General features: G+C 39.3%; 1 protein-coding gene across 1 annotated transcript in view; it reads left to right on the top strand.

Annotated features, from left to right (window-relative positions):
* Positions 1 to 27,825, top strand: part of grm4 (glutamate receptor, metabotropic 4) — a 98,153-nt gene that overhangs the window by 28,777 nt on the left and 41,551 nt on the right. The window contains exon 3 of the mRNA XM_077727069.1: positions 17,066 to 17,282. Coding sequence (XP_077583195.1) covers positions 17,066 to 17,282 — 217 coding nt within the window. The remainder of the gene's footprint in view (positions 1 to 17,065; positions 17,283 to 27,825) is intronic.

The following is a 27,825-nucleotide window of genomic DNA, read 5'->3' as shown; positions in this document are numbered from 1 at the left end:
AAGAGGATCAAAGCGGCCCCAAAACAAAACGTAATAAACACAAGCGAAGCCTCACGTTTCATCAATTGCGCTCTTTTTCTGAGCAACATTTACGGAAAAACAGAAACGTTAATTAGCGCTCCTGCTTTAAAATTCAAAGTAATCACAGGCCACATTTTAATGAGCTTAGACTGACTTTGAAACTTTGTTTTATTTCCTCGCAATACTTTTGACAATCTAAAATAAATGTAAGTAAAAATAGCTTCTTCCCGACTTTTGGCGCCCTTCTCGCGCCAATTAGCGTTCAAAAGATGTCACGTTTGACGTTGCGGCCTTCAACGGAAAAGTCCGCTTTGGTGTTTGGCGGCGCTTGATGAGTCGGTTGCCCTTTAACGGTTGGCTGGAGGTCGTTTCAGTTCACGGAAAAAACGCTTATTGTTGCCTCGTGGTTACCAAAATAAAATACAAAAATGTCCTAAAATGAGCCAAATAATCACAAATTATTCATGTTACAATTCCAATCATAACAATGTGTCGGACTAATCATTCATTCATTCATTTTCCGAACCACCGACCCCCATAAGGTTCGCAGGGGGTGCTGGAGCCTATCCCAGCCAACCTCGGGGAGCCATAGGGAAACAAACAACCAATTACACTCATGGCTAGGGACAATTTAGCATACTATTAGCCTAGCATGCATGTTTTTGGGTATGTGAGGGGAAAACGGAGCACCCGAAGAAAAGCCAGGCAAGGCATCAAAATTCCATACAGTCAGGACAAACCTGGAATCGAACCCTCGGACCCAAAAATGCAAGACCGAGACGCTAACCACTTACACACTGCGCCACCAATGGAAAAAAATAATGTACTACTGGTTTAAAATCAACATTCATTCATTCATCCTCCAAACTGCTTATCCTCACACAAAGGTCGCGGGGGTGCCGGAACCTAGCAAAGCAACTATAGGAGGAGCACAATGAGAATCACAATTAGACAAACACTTGTAGCTTGGGCCAAATTAGCATAGAATTAGCCTAGCACGCATGTTTTTGGGAGAAAACCAGAGTCGCAGTGCCAAATTTCAACGTAAAACAAAGATGAAATAAAATAAGAGCGGGGGCGTAGCGCTGTTAGCGTTAGCGACACGGAATTGGCATATTTGGCCAAAGGGGAAGGAAAAGAGCCTGCGGCCGCATCTGTTTAATTAGCAGGCACAAAGTGTCGGGGAGCAAAGCTAATGTTTCCCCCATGTTTCGCAACTTTCTGCAATCCAGGTCAAGAGAATCGAGCCGCGTCTGCCGCATTGCGTTCCCCGTCTTTTTTCCACTTGGTGCCCAGCAGCTCTGTCTTGAAATGCGTTATTTTGGTGACTCATGGCACGCAAAAGGTCAGGCATTGAAAACAACAAATTTAATTACTCTTAATGTCAGGAAACACTAACAATAAACTTGCTCAGAGTTTGTTTGTACCCGAGAGCGACAAAAGTGCGGCACGTGGGCCGGAAATGGCCCGCTAAAGGGGGTGGAGGGAGAATCTGGCACGCAACTATTTTTTTCAAAGTTAGCAAGTTGTGTGAACAAAAGGACTTTGCTCATATATCAGAATTTGACTCGTATCTCAAGACAAATATTAGCAAAAAAATTCTAGTCGTATCTCAAGACAAACGTTTGCTAATTTTTTTCTACTTGTATCTCAAGACAAATATCTGATAAAAAATTCTACTCATATCTCAAGACAAATGCTACATTTTTCTACTCGTATCTCAAGACAAATGCTACATTTTTCTACTCGTATCTCAAGACAAATATTTGCAAAACGTTTTCGACTCGTATCGCAAGACAAATATTTGCAAAACGTTTTCGACTCGTATCTCAAGACAAATATTTGCAAAACGTTTTCAACTCGTATCTCAAGACAAATATTTGCAAAACGTTTTCAACTCGTATCTCAAGACAAATATTTGCTCAAAAATTTACTCATATCTCAAATTGCTCCTATGTCGGGGCACTCGTATGTCGAGGTATGACTGTAGTCCGGAAAATACATGGGTTGAAAAAAAAACTTTGCCGTAGGTCCATGAGTACATTGGCGACGACATCAATATGAACCCCTCCCCTCACCCCAAAATAAACGCGTATCCCAGGTGGCGCTATCGATCACATTAGCGTTCCGGCGGCGACGCATGACAAACGTTCATCTCCTCGCCCTTGCATTATTCCATATGGACGAGTCATCGATGGGGAAGCGGATCGATGGCGGCGATGGCGGTGGCGACGATGGCGATGGCGGCGAGCTCTCCTTGTGGGAGTGGTATTATTAGATTCCATACAATCTGATAACCCTTTTGCTTTTGATTGATCTTTTCCATTTCAAACACAATCAATGCTTGTGCCCTGCAGCCCCCACAAGGATTTTTATTTGGATTGTTTTTTTTTGTTAGGCGCGTACACATTAGAATAAAGAAGGCCGGGGTTCTTTTTATCAAAGACGAGATGTCATTTGTCAGATGGGATTAAACCAAAAAAAAGCCTTTTTACGTCGTTGTTGCGCAGTAGCTTTTGGCACATCGAGAGTGTAATTAATGACAACTAAAAGGTTCACAAAATGGCCATTGCAAAGAAAAATGGCCACTTCCTGTGACTTTTCAACAGTGACGTTCCGATCAATGATTTTTGGGGCGATTTTGAGGATTTTAGGTCCCGCATTCAAAATCCTCAAAATGTCAGAATCGGATGAAAACAGGGATTTTTGATTTGATCAGGAACTAAGAAGAAAAACATATTTTTGTCAATGATAATAAATATGAGAAAAGATCGTTAAAAAATTGATAATTGTAAACTGTAATTACACGAGCCCACCACCACGGAGAGCGGGGGCGCTGTTGCGAGATGAACGCTAGTTCCGGACGAACGCTTAGGAGAAGAAGATGACGAGGAAACATGTTTTTAGCATGTTAGCAATAGAAGCTATACAACAACACAGCCAAAGCGAGCGATTATCAGATGTGATTCATTGATTATTTGACTAATTTGATATTGCACATTATTATCGAAAAGTCTATTCTCTTTTTCTTTTATTTTCATTACCTATTTGACTTATTTTCCCGAGTATTTTGACATAAACTTCCAATCGGCATAACTCCCATTCTTAAACTTTCACTCTACGAAATGCTATTATTTTTCAATATTTTTGTTAGCATACCTAACCCTAACCCCCCAAAACAGCCACCATTTAATCCCAAAGTTGACTTGAGCTATCCTTAAATATTTCCAGGCACAATCAATGAGCAATCAGAGCACACAAAATAACCTTTCAGGCTTCCACTAATGAAGTCATCCAATTAGCAAAGGGTTGTGTTTTTTTTTAGTCATCCGCCAGGCGGGCTATTGGCATTTAATCGGGCTTGCGTTCAGGCTCCTCAATAAAATCCTCTTTAGCAAGAAAAGATACAGTCGCACCACGCTAAAAAAAGTCACTCTTTCCTAGCAAAAACTTGAAAAAACAGGCTACATTTCCACCCACATACGAGCATTTTTTTTCTTTTCTGGGCTACACTCGTTCAGGCGAACTTGAAGATGACTTTTGCGCAGTCGACCCGAGCAAAAGGCGGCTTGACTCCTCCGCCATATTTTACCACTCGGAATATTATCCCTTGACTTTGTGGCGCTCGTCAAATGTAATTACGGACGGAGCCTCGCAACGTGCTTCTTTTCTTGCGTTGACTTTTCCCCGAGCCGACTGACTCACCCGTCTCGTTGGAGCCCGCCGGCGTTGTAAAGCTGCCCGTGGCGGCCTTTTAATCATCAACCAACCGCCGAGTAGCGACCCCCACACCCACGCAATTGCCAGGTGGTTTGATCACAAAACACGGAATTGGGAGCATTTAAGGACGCTTCAGACGGCCCTCACTAAATCGTGGCTAGAAAAGGAATTTATTTTTGCTGAATTATTTTTGATACAGTATTTTTAATGCATTATTTTTAGTGCCTTATTTTTAATGCATTATTTTTAATGTATTACTTTTAATGTATTATTTTTAATGTATCTTTAATGTATGATTTTTAATATATTATTTTTACTGTATGATTTTTGATATATTTTATTTTTAATGCATTATTTATAATCTATCATTTTTAATCTATTTTTTTATCCTATTATTTAAATCTATTATTTTTCAACTATTATTTTTTTATCCGATATTTTTAATGTATTGTTTTTATTGTATTATTTTTAAAGTATTGTTTTTATAGTATTATTTTAATATATTATATTTAATATATTATTTTTAATTAAAGATATTTATTTTATTTATATTTCATCTTTTATTTTGAAAAGGAAATGACCGTATTTTCTGGCATATTAACCGCCTCTGCGTATAAGCTGCGTTTAATTCACAGACGTCAAAATAAATGATGTTAAGCGTTTTATCTGATGATCTTTTCCTCTATTTTGAAACAAAAGCCCACATTGTCTTGCGTTTCATGTATGTCAAGTGTCATTTACGCATATATCATTGATTCAGACTTTTTTGTTAAAAATACGGCTTAAATGTGAGAAATACGGTATATCATAAAGATTGGTCGGACTTTAAAAGCCTCTCGAGATAGTGTCATAGAACTGTCATCATCATCATCTTGCCACGTCACCTGTCATAAAAATGGATTCATGCTAAGGACATGTGTCACCAAGTGATGTCACTTTAATGAAAAGTTGACGTGACTCAGAAGGCTTTTGATGACAGCGTCACGTCTGTCGACTGTCATCATCATCATCATCATGACATATTACCTGTCATGAATAGCAATGAATGCTAATGACGGGCCTCATTCACTCAATTATGTCCATTTAATGCAAAATTTGACATGACTTTCAACTTTTAAAAAAATGGGAAAACAAGATAATCAAGTGAGAAACATTCAAAGAATGAATTTCTCCGTTTTAATCCAGTCAGTTTGGATAAATAAAAGCTAAAAAAAATAAAGAAATCAGAACCCCAGAACATATGTTCATTTGAGTTAAGAGTAACTTGACATATGAGTGCATTAAGCTCGTATCTCAAGGTAACACTGTATATAAAAACAATTTAATGCCGTTCTATGCATTTTTTGGGGGGTTGGAATAACAATGAAATATTTTTAAAAAACCCAGATTGGAACCAATTAATATGTTTTTCCGTTCATTTCAATGGCAAACGTTGATTTGAGTTATGAGTAAATCGACATACGACCATATTAAGCTCATATCTCAAGGTAACACTGTATTATAAAAACAATTTAATGCCGCTCCATGCATTTTTGGGGGTGGAATAACGATAAGATATTTAAAAAAGACCCATATTTGAGCATCAAATGCATTTTTTATGTATCAAATTTCAAAGGTGAAGCCACAAAAATGGCCGCATCGGATCTCCAAAGTCTACTAAACCTCGAATTTGACACTTTGCATCTCCTACAAGTAAGAAGACGCTTTACTGAGGATGCTCTCGCGCACGGGGGTGAAAGAGATCCCGCCACTGAGCGCCACTCCAAATCAGGATTCCAAAACAATCGGCAACATTTGGACGACAAATCCGAAGTGGGGGTGCCGCACTCTCAAAAGGGCTTTGATTGAAAGCCCTCGTCAAGACGCAATCAAAAGACTGGCTTGGAGAAAGAGGACTCGAGTCGGGGGGGGGCGCCGCCGTAAATCCGCCGTTCTCGTTTGCGCCATTGTCCTCGGCAACCAAAGTGGACGGCTTTGTTTTGGGAGAAGTACCACGGCGTAATGAAGCGGCCGCCTGTTGCTTTCAAAAAAAAATCTGCCGTCTCTGAAGAAGATTGTCACGGGAGTTGTCTAAAAATAGCCACTGTGGCGGCGCCATGTAGCCAACGCCACAACGGAGAACAAAAACAAGCTATTAGGGAAACCGTCAGAGTTTTCCAGTTTGTTTTTTTATCAGTTTGATGAAGGCAAGAAGACGGTGGCGTTGGCGACAATCACCTTGTGGTCACCTTTCCTTCCGCCAATTTGTCAAGCGAGCGCAAACCCAAAGAGGTTACGGCGGCGAGATGTGATCGCAGCACCGCCGCCTGACACTTTATCAATGACACCTGGGCTTGGGAGTGGATAACGGCGAGCGCGCGTCGTCATGGAAACGGCGGCGTCTGCTTCGTTTCATCTGTCAACCAGCGTTATCCGTTTGGACTGGTCTTTTACCGATACGCCGTTTGGGTTACCGGTGCTAAATCCGATGAGGGTTGCAGGATATTAGTTTGGGTCCTGATACGGCGTCAAATAGGAGGAGTGTTAAGAAAATCTACTTTTATAGATCTAACCTATTTTCCTGCATATTAGCCGTTTGCGACTACCCTTAAAATTGCCTTAACATCGTTGAATTTGACAATTTCTCGCATTTTTTAAAATATTTGTAATGTATTAATTGTATTTTATTAATATTTAATTGTTATTTTATTTTATTTATATTTCATTTTATTCATATTTGATTTATTGTTCATTCATATTTATTTTTTATATTATTTAATTTATATCTTATTTTATTCCTATGATTTATTTGGTATTTATATTTAATTTTATATGATTTAATTCATATTTTATTTGATTCCTATTTGATTTATTTTTTATTCATATTTAATTTTTATATTATTTAATTCATATTTTATTGTATTCATTTTTTATTTTTGTTTTATTTTTTGCATTTACATTCTATTTTAATTTTATTATATTGAGATTTTATTTTCATTTTATTAATTTTTAAAATTTATTTTTAAACAAGATTATGGAGAAAATCTTAAGAAAAATCATCACAAGTGCTACTTCTCAGATTCCGTATAAATGAATTGCTAGATTGTACTTTTCCCAAACTACACGTAGACTATAGAATTCAAAAAGGAAGTCATGTGATCAGTACAACCAGGAAGTGTGTCCGTCGCCCTGTATTTTGTCATCCCTAGGTCAAATCCCATCCAGTAAAAACGTCAATGACCTGCAAGGGCACTAAAATGGAGCCCTGTGGGACTCCTTAAACTCGTTCAACTCATTATCGGCCATTTTGTTGATTTCAAGGGCCGTTATTGACATCCATTAAGCGGAAATGAGCCATTATTTGACTCTACGCCATTCAGATTACGTTTTCACTAACAAGTTTCTAAAACCAGCGTGGCGTTGGCGTCCTAATCACAAAATTGCCTTTCAACCAAACGAATGACGCTGACATCTTGTCGTCATTGAGCGGACAGCTCATCGATAGCTACGGCACCCCCGACAGTATTCCGCCAGTTCAACGGGTCCGGCGGGGGAGCTTTCACTGGCCATCAAAAATTAAAATGGATTTCCATTTTTTTTTTGTATTTTAACACAGGTCACGTGATCACCCACATTAACCCCAGAGTGTCTTTGACGCGCTACGTCTTTAAGAACGCAAAAAAAAAAAACCTGAATTATAGATGTCTTGATTCATTAAACCCCAACGGGAACGCCACATGCCACGGGAAAGACGATTGGGCGGAGTTTATGGGATGCCTTGGCGAAGATGATCCGCTTTTTTACTTTGACAGCCAATCGCTAGACTTCATAAAAATCATTTAATTCTCAATTATGCCACCAAGTACTGTATTTTCACGACTATAAGGCGCACTTAAAAGTCTTCAATTTTCTACAAAATAGACAGGGCGCCTTATAATCCAGTGCACCTTATATATGGAACAAAAAAGATTTTTTTTTGATAAATGGATTAAAATAACTGGATTAAAAGCCCTGAATCTTCCGTTTTTTATAGATCTAACACAATGTTTATTTGAGTTTTTTTAAATATATTTTTTAGATTTGACAAAATGATTTTTGAACTAAAAACACCGAAAAAATGGATTTAAAAGGGGGAAAATCAGGTAATGTAATATACATCTATACTCTTCATTTTAATTTGATCCTAAAACAAAAAGGCAGCACTTATTGACTTTCCCGGGCCGCAAAAAATGATTCAGCGGGGCAAATTTGGCCCCAAGGCCGCAACTTTGACACCTGAGGCCAGGCATGTATGTTTAAGCTAAGTTTTGCCATGCCTGGCTGCGTCTTTAAAAACAATGCGCCCTTTGTGTGAGACAAATACAGAAATAACTCGTTACTGACACTGCGCCTTTAGATGCGATGCGTCGTATAGTCGTGAAAATACGCTATATTTCTTTTTTTACATCCCGAGCGGCCTCCTTTACCCATTTTATGACCACCCGATTTTATCAGACGAAGGGACGCGAGCTCTTTTGCTCTTCCCGACAGGTCGCGATCGCTATCGAAGCAAAAAGGGCAGAGTTTAAAGTAGAGTCGCGGAAGGACGACGTTATTTATTATTATTTTTTTTTCCTGGGTGGTCAGCAGCGACTGAATATTGTTAATAAATGCAGAGCAGCTGCCGGCGGCACTTCGCATGCTAATGTTAGTCGCGCGGCGAGAATATTCATTAACGACACGACAAATACAGTCCAGACTTACGTGGAGAAGACGGACGTCATTAATGGAATCTTGGCTTTTATTCTCAAGAGAGACGGACGTATTTTAAAGAAAACCACTTACACGTCACCTCCACAAACAAATGAGCTTCTGCAAATTGGAATGGTCGCCCCCCCGGAGTGCGTCAATGTCAAAAAATAGCACGTTCGTTAAAGAGACGTGGTTTTAATTGAGTGTCGTGATCGATATTTTTGCTCACGTTACGGATTATGCCGGATTTTTCGCGTATGATGTTATAGAAGAAGGTTTTTTTTTGTTTTGATCTTGGTTGGTTATCGTTTAATTTTTGTTGATTGGATTGAAGTGAAATTAAAAACTGAAAGTAGTTTTGATAGATTGTAATTGGTTGATAAATCAACTAAGACAAGGGTGTCAGACTCCATTTTAGATATAATATTTACATTTTTTTCATAAATGATTTAAAGAACTATTAAAAGCCCTGAATATTCCGTTTTTATAGATCTAAAAAATGTTTATTTTAGCTTTTTTTTATACATATTTGTAGATTTTACAAAATGATTTTTGACCTAAAAACACCGAAAAAAATGATAAAAAAATGATAAAAAAATGACAATTATTGATTTCAAAGCGGGAAAATCACGAAATATAATATACATCTATACTTTTATTTTAATTTGATCCTAAAACAGAAAGTTAGCACTCATGATTGACTTTCTCGTGCCGCACAAAACGATTCCGCGGGCCAGATTTGGCCCCCGGGCCGCCACTTTGACACCAGTGTTTTAAACAGTCTGGAAGCAGGCATTATGCTAGAAAATTGAGTTATGAATATTCCCGAATCCAGACAGGAAGCTGCAGTGGGTGCACCTGACTGGGTTAGCGGCGGGCGGCGTTATCAGTCAGGTGACCGGAACCCCGTTATTATCCAATTAGAGCAGCCGTGGCGAGCGAGCGAGCGGCATGGCGTACTCGCTACTAATTTTCACCTCTCCAAATTATTCATTTCATCTTTGCAGTCTTTCTTTCAAGCCGAATAAAAATTCCCGGTAATAAAATATTAGTCACATGATCCGTGCAAAGTCAGCAGGCTAATTGGCGCCGCCGCCATTTTCCACACTTGTGCGTAATTATTCATCACAAACAAGACACCTTCGCTCAACAAGTTCACCTTAGAAAAAAAATCATCTGAAGAACAAATTAATAATGCAACATGGATATGCCACAATGTAATACATTCGTAGCAAATTCATTTTTTTAGCAATTTATAAAGCTTCACTTCATTTTTGAATTTAATATAAATGCATCAAGTAGTGCTGCAACCTAAACCGGTCCAGTTAAACCAAAGCATCATACTAGCATAAATATTTTGGCCTAAATTGAAAAATTATGTTGTTTACCTACTAATAATAATACTTTAAACCTAAAGCGCACCTTATTAAGTTAGCATAATGCCATGAATAGCATGTTTTAGTTCGTATTAGTATTATTATTGGAATAAATTGGGTTGAGCGTGAGCAGTATACAGTACGAAGTGTTATTTTAGATTATCTTAAATGGATTACTCACGGTTGGTTGGTCGTTCCAATGTTGAAGGGCGAATCGGAAATCTTGAAGTTGATTGGTCGTGCTAAAATTGAATCTGAAATGAAAGAAATGTAGCTGGTTAGCACAAATTGCTAGCTAACTGCTAGCCAAAACACAATTTTATAGCAGCAACATGTATTTCATGTGGGCTGGACCATTTTAGATATAATATTTAGTTTTTTTTTAAAACAAATGGATTAAAATAACTGGATTAAAAGACCAGAATATTCCGTTATATATAGATCTAAAACAATGTTAATTTTAGATTTTTTTAAGTATATTTTTTAGATTTTACAAAATGATTTTTGACTAAAAACACAGAAAAAATTGATTAAAAAAATGACAATGATTGATTTAAAAAGGGGAAAATCAGGAATTTTAACATATATCTATACTCTTCATTCTTCAAGTCGACACTCATGATTGAATTAATCGGGCCGCACAAAATGATCCCGCAGGCCACATTTGGCCCCCGGGCCGCCACTTTGACACTAGTGACTTAAGACGACATTCTTTAGCTTTATCGCTAACTCACAACTATCAATGAACCTAAGCTAGCAAAACAATCATATTTTACTTCTCTTTTTTGCTCCTAGTTTGGCGGCGGATTATCCAGAAACAACATTTGAGCGCCTTTGGGGGAAAGTGTTACCCGCGTTTTTTTGGACAGCAAACACACTGGAGATGTTAGCGTAGCGGCAGGGTCAATTCAAGTTGAGAAAATGGAGTTCAGCGCTCTCCTGCAGCCTGCTCTCCGGGTAATTGCGTTAGAGCTGACAGGAACTACATTCTCAATTATACGTCCTCCCATCCGTCCATTCGCCGCGCCTATTATCCGAGCGCCAACGCCGCGCGCGCAATGCGGGTGCGTAGCCGCTCCAGCAGACAATCCAAGAAAAAGACTAAATGGCCGCCGCGTTGGCTAACTTTCTCTTTTTCAACAACATCGACCTGTCGGCTTTTCTAACGGGATGTCCATCTGGGCGAGAAAAAAACATCAACGGAAACCCGCGTTTAAACCACAAAAAGATACAGTTGTCTAAAATGTAATCTAAGAATGACCCTTGTCTGGACTTTAACCTTTGACCTCTACTTTGTCCCTGTCAGTCAAATTGGATTGGATGTCGTCAATGGCGGTAGTGTGTACACTTGATTTGTGAATGGGGGTCAAAGGTCAATTTATAGTCTGTTGTTTCTCCAAGGACGGGATTTTGTGTTTTTACCCGCATTATCTACAAGGACGCAGACAGGATTTTCATTTGTAGGCGTCCTTTAAAAAATAAAATAAACAGCTTAACGACAAACTTATTCTCCAGAAAGACATACTCAAAATTTAAAATACATAAAAATGTGTGGGGAGGGGTGCTTGAGCCTATCCCAGGAAACTATAGTCAGGGGACAGACACCCTGAATAGGTGGCCAGCCAATCACAAGATAGGAGGAGACAAAGGACAATCAATTATAGCTTAGCACAATTTAGCATACAATTAGCCTACATGCATGTATTTTTTAATGTGGGTACCCAGAGAAAAGCTACAAAAGCCTGGGGAGAACATGCTAACTTTACACAGGAGAACCAAACTGGGATCAAACCCTCAACCACAGAAATGAGAGATGCCCAAATTTAGCATACAACTAGTCTACCATGCATGTGTTGTTTTTGGAATGTGGGTAACAGGAATACCCAGAGAAAACCTAAAAAGCCCATTGGAGAACATTATAAACTCCACACATGGGGATTGACCTGGGATCAAGCCCACGCATGTATTCTTGGAATATGAAGGGGAAACTACAGTACCCACAGAAAACCTACAAATGCCCAGAGAGAAAAAAACAAACTCTACACAGATGGACCAACCTGGTTTCGAACCCAGAACCCCAAAACTGCAAGCCCGACGTACTCCCCACTCACCCAACGAACTGCCTATTTACTTCTATGCTCATTAATACGTATTGACCTTTTATGTAATAAATCAAAGAGCCACGTACAGCTCTCGAGCCCTAGCTTGGCTAATTGCGTTTATATTTCAAGTGGCCTTGATTTATTCATGACGGACGCTAATGTTATTGTGGACGGCAGCGAGAGGACATTAGAAGGATGCTAAGTGTTTACATTGGACTCAAAGACGCCGTCTCTACGGTAACCAGACGCCCTTCTAATTGGTCGGATTGGACGGATGAAAGTCGGACTTTGTCGGAGGAAGCCGAGCGGCGAAAAATAGCGAGCGCGGCGACGGCGGCGGCGCCGTCTTCAATGGAAAAGCAATCCCCCGCGTAATGATAGCACAAATCAGATGGTCGGCGATTTAGCCGCAAACAACGGGCTCTTTACGCCGCCGTTCCGTTTGAGGCGACGTCGTCGTCGTATCGAGTGCGTCGCGGCGCGCCGCTGAAAATTAATTTATGATCTTCTCCTTCACGCGGGTGTACGTTAAGAGGCCTCATTTGTCTCTTTGTGTGGGTTTGTCATCCGTCACGTCGGCCAGATCGTTTGTCGTTTCCGCTACATTGGGAAAAACTACAAGGGTTTTTAAACTAATTGACAAGCACTGATGACGGTAAATGAAGTCTGGCGGAAAATGTAAGGGTTGTTTTTGGGTTTTTGGTAACCCGCTGGATGAGTGGTTGGCATGTTGGGCTCGTAGTTTTGAGGTCGAGAGTTCCATCTAAGATCACTATGTAGGGTTTGGATGTTTTCCAGGGCATGTGTGGCTTTTCTATGGGTAGCCAAGGTTCCGTCCACATAAAAAAAAAAACATGCAACCTGGTGGATAAGTGGTTGGTGTGTTGGGCTCGTAGTTTTGAGGTCGAGAGTTCCATCTAAGATCGCTATGTGGAGTTTGGATGTTTTCCAGGGCTTGTGTGGGTTTTCTAAGGGTAGCCCAGGTTCCTCCCACATCCCCAAAACATGCATGCTAAGTTAATTGAAGACTATTAACCATAGCTTTGTTGTCCTTTGTTGGTTGGCAACGGGTTCGGGTTGTTTGTAGTTAGCTGGGATAGGCTCCAGCACCCTCCGCGAACCTTGAGGATAAGCGCTTTAGAAAATTAATTTTGTACATCTTTTTAATCCATTTTTTTGCAGGCGTATTAGTCCATTTTTGGTGATTTCAGACCATATTTTGACTTGAGGGGAATTTTGGGTCACTTCCTGTTGATTATGGGTACTTCCTGCTAGTGTTGGAGTCAATTCTTGTGGCCCTTGTTTAATTTTGGAAGTTTTAGGATGAATTCCTGGTCTTTTTGGGACAGGTACTGGTGGTTTTTGGGTCATTATTTTGGGATGGCATCGGATTGGACGTCATGATTTGACGCTCTGCGGCTAAATAAAGTCTCCACGTAAGTCAATCTCATCAAGTCTGCTTAAAGTCTATTGCTCCGTGTCCCACAAAAAAAGAGAAGAAAATGTCTAGAGATTTAATGGGCCATCTTTGGAGCACTCCATAACATTTCCATATCTCACATTTGACCTTTAATATTTTGACAGCCAACTGAATTTGGAGGAGGAGAAAAAAGCCAATAAGACTTAAGTCCCACCTAGGTTTTTTTTTCTTCTTCTTTGGGATTTAATCATTTCCGTCTACCAAAACGGACAGATTTCCGCAAATAGCTTCTTTAGTTGAACTTCCAGAGGACTAAACTTTTGTTGCAATATTTTGTCAAATTCATACATTACATAGGATGAGTCAATTTAGCATACAATTAGCCTAGCATACATGTTTTTTGGCATGTTAGAGGAAACAAGAGTACCTGGAGAAAACCCATTCAAGCCCAGGGAGAACATTCAAACACCACACAGTTCGCTTAACATGAGGGTCGCGGGGGTGATGGAGCCCAAGCCAACTAACATATTATATCATGATCATAACATAGACAAAAACTTAAAAATATAATCTATTATGACCCCAAAAATATTTTCATATGAAGTACATTAATATTCTTAGTCACTTATCCTCACAAGGGTCACGGGGGGTGCTGGAGCCTATCCTAACTAACTATGGGAACCCTGAATGGGCAGGGCACAATTCTTATCACATATTAGATATAATTAACTAATTATGTCAAAGTATAAAATCATTATTAGATCAGCATAAAGTAGAAAATGAGATCAGATAAGATTAAATGATTTAAATATATTAAATGACATCATGTCATACATACATATATTTTAGAATTATAGTATTCACAACAACAACAACAAGATGGCGGTCCAGTGTTTAACAGCAAGCATTATGTTAATAAATACGAAAATTTCAAATTTCCTATTTTCCCGACGGCACTAAAAGTATCCACCAAAGCATAAAACAGACAGAGCTTCCTGCTTTTGTTGCTATGCTAATGCCAAAATCCATTTGTTGATGACTGGCCAGGGGATTCCTCTCCAAATGCCCAATGTCAGTAATCAGCTTCAACCCCTCCTTTTAAAAAGAGAGAGAGAAAAAAAACCCTCCCCCAAAGATCCTTTTTGTATTTTTTTCCATCAAAAGCAAACACACATCTCCTGCCAACACCAGGTACACTAACGAAGCAACGGGACTGAGTTTTGTGGACTTAACTTTCCTGATAAAAGACAACTTTGGAGATGGATCCAAACCAGGAACCGAAAAAGCTTTTTTTATTTTTTATTTTTTTTTGGGGAGCTGGCGCCGTTTTTGGAGGCGACGCCGTCACGACGCTCCAAACAAATTCAGAATAGCCGATTAAAAATAGACGGGATTCTATGACGATGGGTGGAGTCAACAAATGCGTTTATGAACTGTGCAGTTTAGCAACATATTTTCTGGACCGCTTTTTCTGTTTTTTTGCGGGTACTACAGTTTCCTCCCACATTCACAAAAATGCTTTCCAGGCTAATTGTATGCTAAATTTGGGCTCCTGGCTTGCATTTCTGGGGTCGAGGGTTCGATCCCAGGTGGGTCCTCACTTGATGGAGGTTTCATATTCTCCCTTGGCTTAGATGGGTTTTCTCCGGGTATTCCAGTTTCCTCCCACATCCCCAAAAATGCATGTCATGCTAATTCTATGCTAAATTTGGGCTCCTGGCTCGCATTTCTTGGGTCAAGGGTTCGATTCCAAGGAGGTCCTGACTTGCTGGAGGTTTTATATTCTCCCTGGGCTTGCATGGGTTTTCTCCGGGTATTCCAGTTTCATCCCACACCCCAAAAAATGCACACTAGTCAAAAGGTATGCTAAATTGTTGCTAGCCATGAGTCTGAATGGTCATTTATTTGTCTCCTTGTGCTCTACGATTGGCTGGCTACCAATCGAGGTTGTTTGGATGGGCTCCAGCACCCCGCCCATGAAGATAAACAGTTCACAAAACGAATGAAAGATGGCTAAACTGTGGGTAAAAGATTATGACAGAAAATTATTCTTGTTTTAGTACACTGTACTACCACGCAGCTCGGTAAAATTACAAAGGGAGATGTCGGAAAAGGCGACACCCGAACTTTCTCAGTAGCGAAGACAATTGAATGCTTTGGAGTGATTTAAGCAAGCTGTCGTCTTCTTTGACGTCGTCAATGAACGTCAACTGTCTCCCGTTTGAAAAGGAAAAGTGGGTCACGCCATTTCACCAGCTACATTGGAAAAACAACCCGCTTTTTTTCCCGGTGCCTCGTCGCCGCCGCACCCACGACCGTGAATACAGACGCCATTTAATGAGCGACATGTGGAAATATTAAACAAGGCGCAATTTTGTGCTTTCCTATCAGCAAGCCATGCATCACCTTGACAGGTTGTGAGCGTGCCTGTTACACCGGGCGGGAAAAAAAAAACGGGTTATTTCGGGTCTCCGACGCCACTCGCCGAGTAACATTCTGTAGCTGACAAGAAATAATTGCCAGGTGCACTTGTCATCTTGTATCAAAACTCACAACTGCGGCATTATCAACATCAACGACAGGAAAAGACACCCGCTAATCATTTCAATAAGACACCGTTTCTAAATGATCAACGACACATTTTACGTTTTTTTTATCGACACAATGTCCGAGTGAATGAGTTTTAGGGGTCTGTGAGTAATAACAAAGGCAATCGGGTGAACTGAAATGTATCAAAGACGGATCAAGGACCTAAAATATGCATTTTTGCCAATTGGTGATTAATAGTCTTCAATAATGTGAGTATTTGATTAATAACAAAGGCAATCCGCGAACTGAAATGTATCAAAGACCAATAAAATACCAAGTCAGACTCATCAAAGACGGATCAAAGAACTAAAGTATGTATTTTTGCAAATTGATTAAAAGTCATCAATAATTTGGGTCTCCGATTAATAAGAAAGGCAATCTGGCGAACTGAAATGCATCAAAGACACCAAAGACACATCAAAGACGGATCAAAGACCTAAAACATGCATTTTGGCCATTGATGATTAGAAGTGATCAATAATGCGGGTCTCTGATAAATAACAAAGGAACTGAAATGCTTCAAACACCCTAAAGTCCGATCAAAGACTCATCAAAGACGGATCAAAGACCTAAAATATGCATTTTTGCCCATTTTTTCCAATTGATGATTAAAAGTCTTCAGTAATGTGGGCCTCTGATTAATAACAAAGGCAATCGGGTGAACTAAAATGCATCAAAATCACCAAAGACCAATCAAAGACACATCAAAGACGGATCCAAGACCTAAAATATGCATTTTTGCCAATGCCAAAGATGATTAAAAGTTTTCCATAATGTGGCGACGCAAAAAACAAAAGTGAATGGTGAGGATTAGCCTTTAGCATGCTAACCGTTGGTTTTATATTGCTATTGCCAGTTGTATTTTTCCGAGTTTACAAGTAGAGAAACGAACGATTGACCCTCCCGACTGCCACGTCTCACCCAGATTCACCCGCTTTTTCGGATGAAAGCCCAAATCATTTGTTTTCTAGTTCGAAATGACATGATTTGACACTTGTCAACTCGCTGAAAAATGACCAAACGTTCGTAGTTTTGAAGCGCCGGACAGTCTGAAGGGTCTTCACGGCACTCGTCTTCCGGTCTTGACATTTTCCCATTTCCGACATCAACGTAGCCCTTTTTTTCAGATCCCGCAGGTGAGCTACGCCTCGACGGCTCCGGAACTGAGCGACAACACCCGCTACGACTTCTTCTCCCGGGTGGTTCCGCCGGACACGTACCAGGCGCAGGCCATGGTGGACATTGTCAAGGCCATGCGCTGGAACTACGTCTCCACCGTGGCCTCGGAGGGGAACTACGGCGAGAGTGGAGTGGAGGCCTTCATCCAAAAGACTCGGGAGGACGGTGAGTGACTGACTGGGAGGCGGGGGGGAGGCGGGGGATGGCGGGAGGGGAGGCGGGGATTGGCCAGCCTGGCGGCGCCGGCCGCCGCCGATTTTCCTCTTCATCAATTCACCCGGGTGGACATATTGTACTGTGCTGCAGAAAATTGCCCAGGCACGAATCAATTAGTTCCAGGACAAGGAAAACCTTGGGAAATCACTCTCACGGAAGGGACCTCCCCCACACCCCAGACCTCTCGATGATTTTGCCTCCATAGGTGCCATTCACGTTGACAGGCGTCCAATCGCGTGTTGGGGATTTTAATAGAGTTTGTGGGATTTTTCGGACTATAGGTCGTACTCGAGTATAAGCCGTGATGGATAAATAAGGACAAGGTAGATGTAAAGTTGAGTATTAGGGAGGGCAATGTTTTTGAAGTTCAGAAAATAGATAACAACAGTGACAAAGGCAACTGTCAATGCAATATTTACATTTTTTAAACTTCTTTTTTAACTGTAGCCTAAAAGAAAACAGGTTTTTGGTGAAGCGAGAGAAAAATAAGAATACAAATAAATCTTAAGCACAGCCAATCTATCAAAAGAATGGTGACTTATAGTCCAGAAAATATGGTAGAAATAATAAAATTAAATCTTAGGCACTGCCAATCTATCAAAAGAATGGTGACTTATAGTCCAGAAGATACGGTAGACGCCCAATTTATTTGAACCGAAAATGTATTTCTGTCAATGTTAGCCAGTGAATAAAAAAGAGAGTTAAGGATCTTAACTTGTCATAAATATATTTATAAAAAATAACTTTACCATTAATAGAGTTCAGGAAAGACGCATTTTTCACCAAAACTGACGCATGTAAATCCCCCATTTTTGACAATATTTGCCGATATTATTCTTTAGCATGACTTGATGCGATCGTGTATACATCGTGAAAACAGCGAATCAGACTATTAGCACTAGCACACTGCTCTCTGTTGTCTTTTATTTTTATTTTTTTTAGTTGGCAAAGCAGATTGCGTCGAGGAACGAAGAACGAGGCTGGCAATCCACTTGTGTATTGATTAGCGCTGTCTTGTTGAAAAACACATCCTCCTGTAAAAGTGCACTTCTTATTTTTTTATTTCGCGCCTGCGGTGAAATATGGAAAAGGAAAAAAGTGCCTTGAAGACAAGCAAGATTGTTGCCAGGCAAAAAGTAACAGCGTTACCACTTTTTGTCATGTCATACACAAACTGGAATAATAAGGAACTTATTTAAATGGTTTTAAGTTTGTGTTTAAGAGCCAAATAATTGGATTTATTTTGGACATTTATTAAGGGTCTCAATAATGTTTGGTTTTTCATTCGTGAGTTTATCGGGAACACTAAGAGATTCAAAATAAAGCAAATGTAGAAAAAACAAACTAAACGGAGCTCGCTAGCTATAACACTACAACAATAAGTAACTCATATTAGAGCTATGGACACAAAACTACAGTAATCCCTCGAATATCGATTTTTAACGTATTAGTTACATTTTTAAATATATAAATTATATTTAGATATTAATACACTAGTTTTTTACTGGCTTATAGCTGTAATATTGAACAAATACAGTAATCCCTCGATTATTATGTTTTCACTTATTGTGAATTCACTACTTTGCGATTTTCCACTATTGTTTTTAAATTAACTTCATAAAAATGTAAAAATCTACACTGAAATTCCAACTCATTTATTTATGCATTTGTTTATATATTTATCCGTTTAATTAGTTATATTTATTTATGTTTATCCATGTATTCATAGAATTAGTTATATATTTAGTTATATATTTAATTATATATATTTATTTTTTTATGTTTATTTATATACATTTATTTTTTTATATTTATTTATATTTATTTCTATATTTATTTCTATATTTATTTTGTTATTTTTTTTTATTTATTTATATTTTTATTGACTTATTTATGGCCTATTATTATGTTTGCTACTGTGAAAATAACATTTCCTGAATGCGGGATGAATAAAGTTATCTAATCTAATCTAATAATCCACTTTTGCTACTAGGATTTAGCACTGACAAAAAAGTTACAACAGGGGTAACCCAACTAGGCGATTTTTTTGTTGACGTACGTTTGCCGAGCTATCATCTGCTCAATTAGGTGACCGTTTGACCTTTTCCCACTCGTCACCACGCTGGCCATTTTATCCAAACGAGCTTAAAAAGATGAAAAATGAATAGCGGCGTGTCGTCGGGCGTTAAATTTCAGTCAATATTTCCTCCCGGTGAGTCTTCGTTGGCTAGTCCAAAAAGTGTCGGCGTTAAGACGGCGGAACAAATTCCAGCTGATATTTCACTTTGCGCCAGCGTACTTTTAATTCCACGCCTAGCGCGCGCTCCACTCATTTTCTTTCATTGTTTAAGACTTCATATTTACAGAAAGCCGTCCGACAAATTATCCGAGTCAGCCACTTTGGGAAAGCGGCGTCCGCGTTGACCTGCTTTGAATTCATCATTTGGCTCGCCTTCCTTTCCAGAAGGAGCCGTAAAAAAAGAGGGAAGAACAAAGTGGGCGTCCAATTTGAGAAGGAGTGGAAATACGGCTTTGATTCAGATTGACATCCGAAAAAGAATAGCATATGACTGTAAAAGTCAACTTAACAGAATGGAGTATAAGTCAGTCTTTTACTGATTTTTGATCAGTCTTTGATTAGCATTTGATGCGTCTTTGATGTGTCTTTGATGCATTTCAGAATGGGTTTTTTTCCCCAGAAAAACCCTTAAAATGCAAGTTAACTTGGACATTGTGTTAATGGAAGGGGAAATGCTGTCGGTTTTATTTTGAAATAGTCTCGTTTTGAACTTTAAAAATGGTTACCGGGTGTCGTTGATGTTCGTAGTACTGCAGTGACTACAGTATTTCAAGTTTACATTGTATATGCATATATCTATACCTATACATATACACATATGGAGTAATTCATAAGGCAAACGCAGTATAATGTCATGTATATACATACATTATATTTAGATATTGATACATTACACTCTTTATATAGGCTTATAGCTGGAATATTGATAATAATATACACATGGTAGATTTCAGCCAGAATCTTATACTTGCCACTTAAATTAAATCTGTGTTCTGGAACAGTATCCCAATCATCAAACCTAATTTGGAGAATATAGCGCCTTCGGTGGTAACACGACGTCAGACCCTAACGTCCCCCAAGCTCCGCCCCCCGTTCGGATCAGTCTCCCCAATCGGCGTCATTAATCAAGTTGATGAAAGGCGTGTCAATGAGAGCCCTAACAAGATTTAGCCCAGCAAAAGAAGGAAACCACGTGAGAAAGGACGCTAATGGAGTCGCTTGCACGCTCGCCACCGCCATGGCCGCCGTTGCCGTTGTTTGATGGGGGAGGATTATGAGCGCTGCCTGCCTGCCTGCCTGCGCACTTTTCCTTGAGGAAGTGGACGTATGCAAAGAATTCTAAATGAGCAACGGGCCTCAAAAGGCTTAAATGGCTTTCCCACAAAACAATATTTGAGATTCCAGTGTAGCGAAACGGCGCTTTTGTCTTGATTTTTTTTTCAACCAAAAAGGGAAGCGAGTACTTTCTCAAAAACATGAATTCATGATGAAATAAACGCCACTAAATCAAAATACAAATCAGCCTCGAGTCCCACATTTTGCTTTGCGCTACAAATTTTTGTTCCTGTCAACATAACGACTATTTTTGAGACGTATTAAGAAGAAAGCCGTATAAAAAAATGGCTGCTGTGCTACATTTTCTGGTTACTTATTACATTTTATACTTTGCAAGAAGGAAATACAATGACAGGTAAAATTACACATATTGGATTAAACAATCTTTTCACAAAACCCTGACATAAACCCAATAGAGCATCTCAATCTGAGTTTAGCCTAAAAAATACAGTTCTGAGCTTAGCTTTTCCCTTCAAAATAAATTGGACATATTTTAACGTCATGGCAGCAAATAAAAGTAAATTTCATATTATTTTCATCGTATTTAACTCTTCACAAATCCCTGACATCAACCCAATAGAGCATCAAAATCCAGTTCTTAGCGTAGCCTTTCCCGTCAAAATAGATTGGACGTCTATTACCATCGTAGCAGCTAGCAAGCTAATGTTGCTAATATTTTTAAAGACGGTTAATCTCTCGTAAACTCGTTTTTTTGCAAATCCGAAATGCAGTAACCGTCGAAACAGGATTGGTCGAGATTACTACAGACTACTACAATGTTACATTTGTAGCATGGGAAAACAAGGCTAGCTAGCGTAGTCAGACAAAGAAATAAAGTTTGAGGTTGCAAAAGGCAATTTGCGCGAGCAATTAAAGAGCTCTCACGGGCTCTTCAGATGGAGCCAAAGTTGTAAGAAATGTCTTTGGTTTTTTATCCCATCGTAACTCTAACGGTTACCCTTGCACTTTTCCAACGCCACAATCACTCTCCAAAATAAAAGACGAACTGCTGAGGCGGCACTATCCTTCCTTCCCAAAAAAAAATCGGGCTTTGTAATATTAACCCGGTATATCCGTCTAATGTGACACTACTTATTTATGTTGTTGACTACTTATTTATTTTTTACTTATACATGTTGTTGACTACTTATTTATTTTTACTTATTTATGTTTTTGATTACATCATTTATTTTTACTTATATATGTTGTTGACTAATGTATTCTTTACTTATTTATGTTAGACTACTTATTTATTTATTCAAATACTTAATTTGTTCCTTATTTATGTTGTTGACTAATTTATTCATTACTTATTTATGTTGACTCCTTATTTATTTACTCCTTATTATGTTGACTATAACTTATTTATGATGCTGACTACTTATTACTTATATTGTTGACTACTTAGCATGGTGACTACTTATTTATGACGTTTTATGTTGTTGACCACTTTTCATGTTGACTACTTATTTATATTACTTATTTATGTTGTTGGTTACCAATTTATTTATAGTTTAAGTATTAATAATACATTATTGAGTTGTGCAGTTCATGGTAAAGCTTTAAATCTCGTTATGAGAATAAAAACATTCAATTCAATAGAATAATCGGCAGATGTCGTCAGGTTAGCGGCATATTACTGTAATATCTTCTTAAAAAATCAATTCCTTCACTTATTTTTCTTTTCAAAAATATTCCCACAGACGCCATCTTATCACCATCATTCCTTTGCCCCGCCCAGTCAAAATGGATACCATTTAAATATGTTTTTATCGCGAGATATAAATGATTATCAGAAGTCCAGACACCGTCTATATGTATACGATTTATGGAGATGAACAGATTCCATCCCATCCATAATTGACTACTTTTTATCGATGTTGTCATACGTCCTAACATTGTTAAATTGCGATAACTCCGCCTTGGCTCCGTTTTGGTCCGAGAAAATCCATAACCTGTAAATCAGTATTCTAATCTCAATCCAATTCTGCTCCACAAACCTCCAAATACAAACAGATAAACATGCTATATATTATGGGCTGGATGCAGCCACGCCAAAACGGCAATCCGTTCGGGTTGGCTATTTTTTATATTTTTATGTGAACTTGTGAGTGAATCTGTTTTGGAAGGAGGAACAACTATTAAATGGGCTTTTTTTGGGGAAAATGGCGTACAATGGAGTCATTCATCAGAGAAACGTAGTATAATGTCATTGTGTTTCAGTGCCATGAATCATTCGCAGCTTTCCATTTGCTACCGTCGACGTTTTCTCACCTGAATTGCCATTGCGTTTTGCATCCATTTGGGATGGAATCCCCACTCCACTGAATACTCATCAATGAAAGCAGCTTTTCCACATCTTTGGGTTGTTTTTTGTACACTTTGAGGCAAGCCAAAAGATGAAAATCTTCGTAGTTTAAATTCTGTAAGCAAAAGAAAGTTGTTCTGGTCAAAATTCAATCAAGAGGATTTAAAAAAGACCCACAAAAATATTTTAAAATGCAATTTTTTACCCCCATTTTGTCATCAAAAGCTGGACCAATAATTTTATAAAATAATGTTTGGCTTCCATTAAAACAGTACCTTTACTTATGAAATTAATTGGTTCCAAGACTTTTTTCAAGACTTTTGTAAGAAGAAGTATATATGTTATATGTAAATTCTCTAATTCACGTGTGTCAAACTGCCGGCCCGGGGGCTAAATCTGGCCCGTCGCATCATTTTGTGCGGCCGAGTAAAGTAAATCATGAGTACTGACTTTCTGTTTTAGGATCAAATTAAGATGATAGATATAGATGTATATTATATTTCCTGATTTCCCCCTTTTAAATCAATCATTGTCATTTTTTTATCCATTTTTTCAGTTTTTAGTTCAAAAATAATTTTGTGAAATCTAAAAATATATATATAAAAAAGCTCAAAGAGACGTATTACATCTAAAACCTGAGTCTCAAATTCATATTACTTTCATTGTATCCCCACACAAAACCCCAACACAAACCCAATAGAGCATCCCAATCTGCATTTTTGGCCTTACAAATACAGTTTTGAGAACTGGCTGGCCCACTTGAGATCTAGTTGAGTTGGACGCCCCCGATTTAAAGGTTTCCTGGCAAGAAAAATGACAAGTGCGACCAATCCCTGGGAGCGCAGCGATAAGGAACGGTCGGGATCAAAGATCAGACGGCGTTAGTGGCTTAAGAAAATTGCCTGGCGTGATGCATCTCCCGCTAAGAGGGTCGACGGGCCGTTATGTCAGCCAGCGAGCCAGCCAGGCCCATCATCGTTCAGCCCGGCCAATTAAAGCGCCGCACGGAAATGTTTCGGGAAATTGTCGCGCCGTCAATCCGAGGGGACTCCGAAAAGTTATTTTGGGCTTGGCGCACCATCCAGAGGTTGAGGGCACGCCGCCGGTGGGACATTAGCGGAAGCGGTAACGTCACTATTAGCATTTACGCGCTAAGGAATGATGTTTAAACGTGGTTCCAGATGCTATACTTGATGCGAAGACAAGGGGCGCTACACCCGATAAATTCAGTGAATTCCAACTTCAAGATGGATTTCCAAGTGCCCAGATTGGACCTCCTGTTAATTTTTGAGTACATTTTAAGTTCATTCATTCATTTCACCTTAGATAGATAGCAATTATGATTCATATTTCAAAAAAAAATCATTTTCTGAACTGTTTATCGTCACAAGGCTCGCAAGGGGTGCTGGCGCCTAACTCAAATAACTACTGGAAGGCAGGAGAAACCCTGATTTGGTGGCTAGCCAATCACAGGGCACAATAAGACAAACAACCAAATACTTGTGATTAGGGGCAATTTAAAGTGCTACATTAGCCTAGCATGCATGTTTTAGCAATGTGGAAAGAACCTGGAGTACCTGGAGAAAACCCACGCAAGCCCAGAGAGAACATGCAAACTCCACATAACAAAAACCCACCTAGAATCGAACCCTCGACCTAAAAACTGCGATGCCAATGCGCTAAACACTTCTCCACCGTGCCGCTAACAGCATTGAATTCAATACGGAATTATGAACCAGAACTGCGCACTGACCACCCTAATCTTAAGATCTCTTTCTTTATTTTATTATTATTATTATTACTAGTACTTTAGGTATCAACTGTACACAGTTTCAGGACAAAGGCACAATACTTCCTGGGAAATTACTGAGGTGAACTTGTAAGCGCTGCGTTATGGAGTGTGGAAAGGACTTCTCCACTCTGCTCTGTGTAATTACCTGAGTGGAAAGTGACACTTAACGAGCTGGAGCGCAAGTCACCTGAGTGTGTACAAGTGTGTATATGTGTGTATATGTGTGTGTGTGTGTGTGGCTACCCCGCTGCGCTACAGCGCAAAACGGCTAAAACAAAGGCGGGGCGCCCATCCGCAGGTGTTGCCGTTTAATTAATGAAGCGGCGGCCAGTCACACTTGGCCGCTTCCCCAGCTGAGCCAATCACGCCGAGCCAAATCAGATTGAAACATTTTTTTCTTAAAAAAAAAAAACGGTCTTCAAGCTGTCGTCAATCTGCCGGCGAGTAATTGATAAAACGGAAACGCCGCAACATTTTTGGGCGTCAGGATTTACATTTGGGACGTGTTGACATACGGGCTAGGTAGCGGTCGGCGACTTTTTGGTCCCGGGTTCGAGAACTTGGATGTGGTAGAGGGGAAATGAGGGAGAGGGGGTGCCGGGGAACGCGGCGGGCGGCGAGGCCGTAGCTTGCCAAAATGTTTTGTGGCCATTTTGGGTGGATAATGGGCACGGCTGGTTGTGAAATGGGCTTTTCGGTGCCAAAATGGCGGTCATTCGGAAGAGAGTCTTATAGGTTTGTCATTAGGACGCCAGTCTGGCGTTAGCGTTTTTAACCTTTTATAAGCTAACCGTTTATCTTCTTGGCTAAGCCTACAAGTGGCATCCTTTTGAATGGGAGAGACGAATGGTCGTTGGGCCAAAAGAGATTAGACGTATAGAGTTGTCTAGTCCAGTCTTTGTTGTTTAAATGAATCCAATAGCTATTATTAAGTTTATGGTGCTTCCTTGTCATTTTTAGGGTATTTGAAGGGCACTTTTAGGTTATAAAGTGTCCATCTTGAAAGTTTGAGCTATTCCAGGGTCACTTCCTGTCCATTTGGGGGCATTTCCTGTTGATGTTAGGGCTTTTTCAAAGTTATTTCCCGTTGATATCGCTGCATTTTGGGAATTAACTGATGTTTTTAGAGTGTTTAAGTCTGAACACAATTGGAGCCAAAAATTGAGCCGTTTGTTTCTTGAGCTTCGACTCTTCTTTCGACTCTTCTGTTCTTTCACTGCAAAAGTGAACCTGAACTGTTGCATTTTTTAATGATCTTGATTCATTCTATGTTCCGCTTCAACGGGTGGACGAAAGAAAGGTAGAAAATTGGCGTCACATTCTTGGAAATTGACCTCACATTTAGTCCAGGCTCGGAAGCGCAAAGCAGCCCCAAATCAGACGTCAAATCTCGACCCATTGCTTGGATTATTTCATATTTTGCAAGAATCCCGACAAAGTTCACTGACTAACCTTAACTATACGTTGTTGCCCCGAAACAAAGTCACAATTATCCCAGGAATGGATTCATTTGGAGACGTTTTCATCCATTTTCTTGCAACTGTGACTCGTGGTCTTACTATGACTCATTGGTATTCAAATGATCTCCCCCCCGTCACCCCCCCCCCCACGTTTTGACAAAAGCGCACCGGTGGAACGTGTCTAATATGGCGCTAATGGCTTTTCTGCCCAAGTTGAAAAAAACACAGCTTGAAGTAGGTGAATTATCCCTTAATGACAATAAAACAGGCTTGTTTTTTCCTGGTTTGAAGTTTTAATAATGGCCGCTGCCTGTTTTTCTGATGGGATTTACGGCGCCCTGCCGACAGCGGATTTTGTTTCAAGTCTGGAAGTTTTATGTTTGAACAACTTGGTAGTATTATTTTTTCAGTTTTTAGTCCAAACATAGTAACAGCTGCTAACTAGTGGACGCCAACGGAACTGTAGCCAATTCTTGTTTACTTTCACCAAAAACATTCTGAATCGAAACGAGAAATTGCGCAATTTAATATCGCAGTATTGAATTGAATGCTTTTATTGTCATGACACAATTTAAAGCTTCATAACATACAATGCAAACAACAACAACAGACAAACAAACAGTCAGAAAACGAATAAGTAAACAGGTAGAGGACATAAGTAGTAGACAACATCAATAAGTAGGGAAATACACAAAAAACAACAACAACAGATAAATATGTTGTCAATGTAACAAGTAGTTAACAACATCAGTAAGTAGCGAAGTGCACAAACAACAACAAACAAATAAATACATTTTCAATAGAACAAGTAGTCAACAACATCAATACGTGCACAAATAACAACAACAAACAAATAAACAATAACAATACACACAAATACAATAGTCAACAGCATTAATAAGTGCACAAATAACAACAAAAAACAAACAAACTATGATAATAATAATAATAAGTACAGAAATCCCTCAAATCTTGCGGTTAACGTAGACCTGACATGGCTGCGAATACGGAAAAACTGAAAAGTAGGATTTCCACATTTTTATGAATATAAATTAATAGCAGAAAACAATCACAAAGAAGTGAATTTGCAGTAAGTAAAGTCCCAATAATCCAGGCATGACTAGTCAAGAACATAAATAAGCCATAATCCTACTAGATTTACTACTAGATTTATTTAAAAACAACATTTTCAATTTTGGGATTCAAACTCGGAACCTCTCAAGTGCGAAGCAACCACTATCAAGCTGCAACACCTTGTCCAAACATATCAAAGTGTGAAATAACTCCCCTCCCCCCGTCTTATTCAGATATTGCGTTGGCCGCTAATGTAATAATAGCAATCCTATTTGTATTTTGCGGCGGCGCCGATTATCGTATGGAAATCTTGTTTGCCTCTTCTTTTTTCTTTTGTTTTTTATCGCGGCTCGACAAATCCAATCCCAGCGTCGCCGTCAAGGTTATTTTAACACACGCGGCGGCATCGTACCCCACGCCGCTTGCTAAGCGCTAGGGCGTCT

This window comes from Stigmatopora nigra, chromosome 10 (assembly GCF_051989575.1).
Source record: "Stigmatopora nigra isolate UIUO_SnigA chromosome 10, RoL_Snig_1.1, whole genome shotgun sequence".
NCBI lineage: Eukaryota > Metazoa > Chordata > Actinopteri > Syngnathiformes > Syngnathidae > Stigmatopora > Stigmatopora nigra.
This window is presented reverse-complemented; position numbering and strand designations above follow the sequence as displayed.